Source organism: Monoraphidium neglectum, assembly GCF_000611645.1.
Source record: "Monoraphidium neglectum strain SAG 48.87 unplaced genomic scaffold scaffold03668, whole genome shotgun sequence".
Lineage (NCBI taxonomy): Eukaryota > Viridiplantae > Chlorophyta > Chlorophyceae > Sphaeropleales > Selenastraceae > Monoraphidium > Monoraphidium neglectum.
The window spans coordinates 316-5,764 of NW_014009961.1; the positions used below are offsets into that span (position 1 = coordinate 316).

At 68.4% G+C, this 5,449-nt stretch overlaps 2 protein-coding genes across 2 annotated transcripts; one reads left to right on the forward strand and one right to left on the reverse strand.

Annotated features, from left to right (window-relative positions):
- Nucleotides 1-2,275: 2,275 nt before the first annotated feature.
- MNEG_13172 (hypothetical protein) lies at nucleotides 2,276-3,286 on the forward strand (the record flags this gene model as incomplete). The annotated part of the gene is made up of 3 exons (XM_014038355.1): nucleotides 2,276-2,515; nucleotides 2,733-2,930; nucleotides 3,188-3,286. 3 exons carry the CDS (start codon nucleotides 2,276-2,278, stop codon nucleotides 3,284-3,286), a joined length of 537 nt encoding a protein of 178 aa, XP_013893809.1.
- Nucleotides 3,287-3,607: 321 nt separating this feature from the next.
- On the reverse strand, nucleotides 3,608-5,122 carry MNEG_13173 (hypothetical protein; the record flags this gene model as incomplete). The annotated part of the gene is made up of 2 exons (XM_014038356.1): nucleotides 3,608-4,438; nucleotides 4,688-5,122. The coding sequence occupies 2 exons, from the start codon at nucleotides 5,120-5,122 to the stop codon at nucleotides 3,608-3,610; spliced, it is 1,266 nt and encodes a 421-aa protein (XP_013893810.1).
- Nucleotides 5,123-5,449: the final 327 nt, after the last annotated feature.

The window sequence follows — 5,449 nt, forward strand, 5'->3', positions numbered from 1 at the left end:
GCGACAGGAACTCCCGCAGGTACGCCTCCCGCGGGTTGAGGCCGAACCAGCTGACCACGTCGCGCGATATGGAGCGCTGCGCCGCGAGGGGGAGACAGACGCGCGGACGAGCTTGCTCGCGCGTGCTGTGGGGGTTTGGGCCGTTTGGGAGCGCGCGCCGCGGTCCCGCGACCAGGCGGCGCGTCAGCCGGGGCCTGGTGGTGTTCCTCCTGTTGCTGTGGCCTTCCGGGCGCAATGGGTTCCGGAAACTGCGCGGCTGTCGGGCTGCATCGTGGCATACACGTGGACATGTTTCATGCCGCTCTCATGACGTGGCGTGACGGGGCAGCCGGCGCCTCACCTGGGCCTCTGGCGGCAGGAAGCTGGTGAGGCTGACGTCATTCGGGATGCCGGCCCCCAGGTAGTACCCCAGGCCACTGCGCTCTCACGCACGGTTGGGGGCGCACGCCGCACGCAAAGGTGTGATTGACGTGAGATTGGGTTTGAGCAGCCCAGCTGCAGCCCGCTTTCAGGAGGGAGCCAGGGAGCCCGGGTCTAAATTTCTGGTGCAGATTGCTCCTGCTGCTCCCATCCTGTCCCGGCCTGCCCATCCCAGGCCCCCTGCTGCCCGTCCGTGTGTGAAAGGTGGCACACGCATAGCACTTTGAGATGCGGGCGTGGAGCGGGCCGCCGCCCCCCCCCACCTGTTCAGCGTGTTCCTGAACAGGGCATCGTACACGACATACGTGAACCCATCAATGCCTGAAGTTTTGGAAGCAGGGCAGCAGATACAGCGCAAAGGTGGCGGGCCGAGCGCGCAGCGGGGGCCACGGTGCAACCGGGATTCGGCGGTCACACCAGGTGCCACAGAGTCATGGCCGGTTGACCGACAACGGGCGCCACACCAAGACCGTTTGTGGTTCAACGAAGGCTGCAAGAGCGGCAGCCTGTGCTTCTAGGCAGCAAAAGCTTGCCCCCCAACAGGGACTAAAGGCACACGCCCGTTGGGCGCTCACACCCTCATGCCCACACCGCGACCACAGCCAGGCGCCCGGCGCTTGGGGGCCCCTTACCGCGGTCGACAGGCGAGGTGCCGCCAAAGCCAAAGGGGAACCCGTCAAAGGTGAAGGGTGAGCCTGCGTGAGAGGCGTGCGACATGCAGTCCAGGCCGGGCCAGACCTCGAGCTCGGCGCTGCGTGTTTGCGTGGTGGCGACTGGAGTCTGCTAGCTGCCTGTGGAACATACATCATTTTTGGAGCCTTGAAAGCAGAGGCCGGTTCACTCCAGCAACACAAAATCGCTGTGCAGTCAAACCCAGCAGCTCAAAGCGGCCGGCGCCTGCCCCGACCTCACCCGAGATTTGGAATGCGCCGTCGCCAACCGCGGCGCCGCCCGAGCCAGGCGACGTGCGCCCCGCGAGGCCATCGGCCGCGCCGCTGCCTGCCGCCTCGGCAGCCGCTTTTGGGCGGTTCAGGAGCTTGGGCTGTGCCGCCGCGCCTGGGTTGGTTGTACCTGCGTGCTGGAACGAGCACGTGACACGAAGAATCTCGCAGGCAAGCTTTTGCTCACAACCGAGGTGCGCACCCAGCTGAACATGCAGCGCGAGAGATGGCGTGTGTAATCCAAAGTGACCCACCCAACAAGGTTTCCGGAAAACCATCTGGGAGTCCTTGCGCTGCACAATATCCAGTAGGTGCAAGTGAAAGTGCCGACACGACCAGCCACAGGCACAGCGCCGCTCTTGCCATTGACGCGTGATGCTGGGTCTTGGGAAACTTGCTCCTGCCATCCTAAGCCGTCTAGGCGTCCGAGTGATGTGACCAACTCTTTATTTCGCCGCTTGCCTAGGCAGATAAGAACTCTTGGATGCCCCGCGATTCAGTTGTGTGTGCAAGCCGTCCGCGCGCGGGTACGGTGCGTAAAGAAAAGTGTCATTGTGATGCTGCAATTGATATCACGAAGCTTTTGACAGTCAATTGCTTGCGGTTCAGGTCGGAAAGCAGTTTCCAGATCAAGAGATCGGATCCCGATCCAGCGCTTCCTCTGTTACGTGCCACGCTCGCATTGCAAAAGCCGCGAATAAGTTTAACCAAATTCAGACGACTGATCCCAGAGCAGCACGTAGCAGCCGCACCTGGCGGTGATAATTGCGGAGCGGCGCTGGTGACGCGCTTCACTCCAGTGCCGTGCCGCCTTCGCTGCAGCGCCTACCATATCAGCAGCTCCCCCACATAAGCGGGCACTGCATCACGGTACCCACTCCAACCGGCGCTGCAAGGCCGCGCCAGACCCGGAAATGGCCGCCGCCGCGGCAGCCCCCGGCGGCGGCAGGGCGCGCGCTCTCAGCGCCCAGGAGCTGCAGTCCAAGGTCCTGGACTACGAGTCATTCGTGGAAGATGTGCTGAAGAAGAAGCTCGCGGCCATAGGGAGGCGCCGCGCGGCACTAGAGGCAGAAAGGGAGGAGCTGGCCGAGCTGCGGCGCGGCGTCCTCGCGCTGCAGGCGGTGCGCGGCCGCCTGGGGACCCGCGCAGGCCGCGTGGGGGGTACTGCGCCCGCTCCCGCCCGTCGCGGCGCACGCGCCCGGCCCAGCGCCCGCGCGGGCCCCGCGCGCCCGCCCGCACCGCGTGGCGGGACGAGCCCCGCACCATTTGAGCAGCAGCTGGGTGTTGGTGAAAACGTTCCTCAACTCTGGGCGGGTTGACAACGGTTGATCGGCCCCCCTCGCTCTGCAACTCAACAATCCAACACCCCAGGAGGGCCGCCGCGAGCTCAAGTCCCTGGTCGACCTGGGGTCGGGCGTGTTCTGCCAGGCGCGCGTCCCGGACGCGTCGCGGCTGTTTGTGGCCGTCGGCCTGGGCTTCCACGTGGAGTGCACCCTGGAGGAAGCTGCCCAGCTGGCGGAGCGGCGCCGGGAGGCCCTGCAGGCGCGTTTTGCATGCGTGTGCCCGCACGTGTGTTGCGCCGCACATGCGAGGAACGCGGGGTGCAGGCGGCGTCGGCGGCAGCGCTGCCGGTGGGAGCAGCGTGGGGCGTGCGGTGGCGCAGGGGCTGCGGGTGTGCACGGGGTTGGCTCCAGCGTCGGGGGCCCAGGCCCTTTGCTCCTTTCAAGGCGCCTTGACAGGAGCGCGCTGCGGGGGCGCCCCCCGCACCCCTCCTGTACCTTGCCCTCACGCGCCTTGCCTGGCCTCCTTTCTGCCCCCGCCCCCAGGCCAAGGTTGACGAGTGCATTGATGACGCGGCGCAGGTTCGCGCCCACATTCGCTTCGTGGCGCAGGCCATCGGGGAGCTGCAGCAGCTGGGCAGGTGACAATACGTGCGCGCGGCGCGAGCCCGCACGCGCGCGGCCTACGCGACTGCCACGTCTATCTCTTGAGCCGTGGCAACGCCTGACTGTCGCTTGACCTTTTTATTATGTACTTGAGAACGTGGCAGCTGGAACATGCTGTGCAGGCAACCGTCCAGAGAAGAAATGGGCGCAGTCGCATGTTTGATGTTTAGACGGTCATACACGCACTGGCTGGTTCCCATAGCGGGCTGGCCCCACGGCCATGACTGTAAAGAACACTGGAAGCCATTGCACCATTGATGCCTCAACCCTTGAATTGAACCCTCCATCTGTTGGTTTTGTTTACCGCCGCTGCACCGCCAGGGCGCGCCGCACCCACTGCCTGCAGGCCCACTGCACCGCTGCCTCCACCAGCACCGCCGCAGACCCCTCCAGGCACGCACCCCCGCCGCCGCCGCCGCCGCCGCCGCTGTCGGGCGGCCAAACTCTGAACACATCGTCTTCCCTCGACCTCAGTCGCACCCCTCCCCCGCTCGCGCGCCGCACCTGGCCGCCGCCGCTGCCGCCGCTGCTTCCTGGCTCTAATCCATTGCCATTCCCAAGGCTGGGGCTGGGGGACCACTCCAGCAGCCGCCTGCTGCGCCGCTTCTTCTTCTTCTGCCTCTTGCTCTTCTTTCTCCGCCTTGATCTGCTCCTGCTGCTGCTGCTGCCGCTGCCGCTGCTCCTGCTGCTGCCTCTGCTCCGGCTCCTGCTCTTGCTGCGGCCGCGCTTCGCGCTGCTCGCTGCAGAGCCGCGGGACAGACGCGGCCGGCCCTCGGCCGCACCGTCCGCGGGGCTAGTGCTGCGCCCCGCGGCGGTGTCCCGCGCCGCCCCGGCGGCCGGCTCGACCGCGCCGATCCCTGAGGGGTTGACATCCGGCCCGCGCCCTCCGTCGCGGCTGGCCTCGTGCCCATCTCTGTCGCCGCCGCGCGCGCCGTCGCCGCCGCCGCCACCGGCCCGGCCGCCGCAGGCCTCCCAGCGCCACCCCAGCCGCGCCATCCAATCGGCCATGAACTGCCGGCCCCCACCAGCGGCCGCGAGGAGGCGCAGCAGGTGCAGCCGCAGTGTCCAGGCGTCGAGCGCCAGCAGCAGCCGCTGCCGGGGGGATGCCAGGTCCAGGCTGCTGAGGAAGGCCTGCGGGGCGTCAGGATTCACGGAGGGCGTGGTCAGAACGCTTAAAATATCAGCCGAGGGGACGGCTGATTGGCAAGGGACAGGGGAATGCTGGACGGCATGTACGGGGCGGCGCGAGCTGACACGGCCTGCTCGTCTCAGACCAGCGGATGCAGCAAACCTGCCGCGCAAGCGCCACGGGCTGCCGGCCTGACGGAGCGCTGTGCTGCACCCCTGCCTGCCACGCTCAGGACCCGCCTGCTGGCCCACCTGCTGCCGCAGCTCGATGCCTCGTCCGCCCTCCTTGGCGCCCCCGCGCCTCTCGCCCCCACTGCCGCCTCCAGCCCCGCCGCCGCCGCCGCCAGCCGTGCCGCCGCCGCCGCCGCCGCTGCCGTGCAGGTCGCCGCTGAGCCGCTCCAGCGCCCGCAGCTCTCCCCGCGCGTCCTCATCCTGCGCCAGCAGCCGCGCCAACGCCCCGCCCCTCACCAACAGCGCATTGGCCAGCAGCACATCTCGGATGTCCCGCCACACAACACCCGCCAGCACCAGCGGCGCCGCTGCGGCCGCAGCGCCCGCTGCGTCGGCGCTGCTGCTGCCCCCGCTGCCGGCGGCGGCCGCCCGGGTGGCCAGGTCGCGGCCGGTGCGGCGCGAGAAGTGGCGGTCGCCCAGGGTGCGCAGCAGGCCCAGCAGCTCCGCCTCCCCCATCAGCGGCAGCACCTGGCGTGGGGTGAGCAAGCGGTGGCGCGGGCCACGCAGAAAGCCCCGCGTGGCGCAGGGGATACATGATTGACGGGGAGGGCGGCCCGTGCGGCGACCAAGGTGGCGCGAGCATGGAGCAGGGTGCAGGCCCCGCACACCAACAGAGAACCGCCCCGATGAGTAGCGCGGGCATCAACGCGCCCAGCTGCTCTCCCCTTGTTGGGCCCCCACCCCCTGCTCGGGCCGCGTTCTCCTCCCACAGCCCCGGCCCTAAACCCCCGAAAAGCGCTCGCCGGCGCCGCGCCGCCCCCTCAACCCCCATGCGTGCCTGCT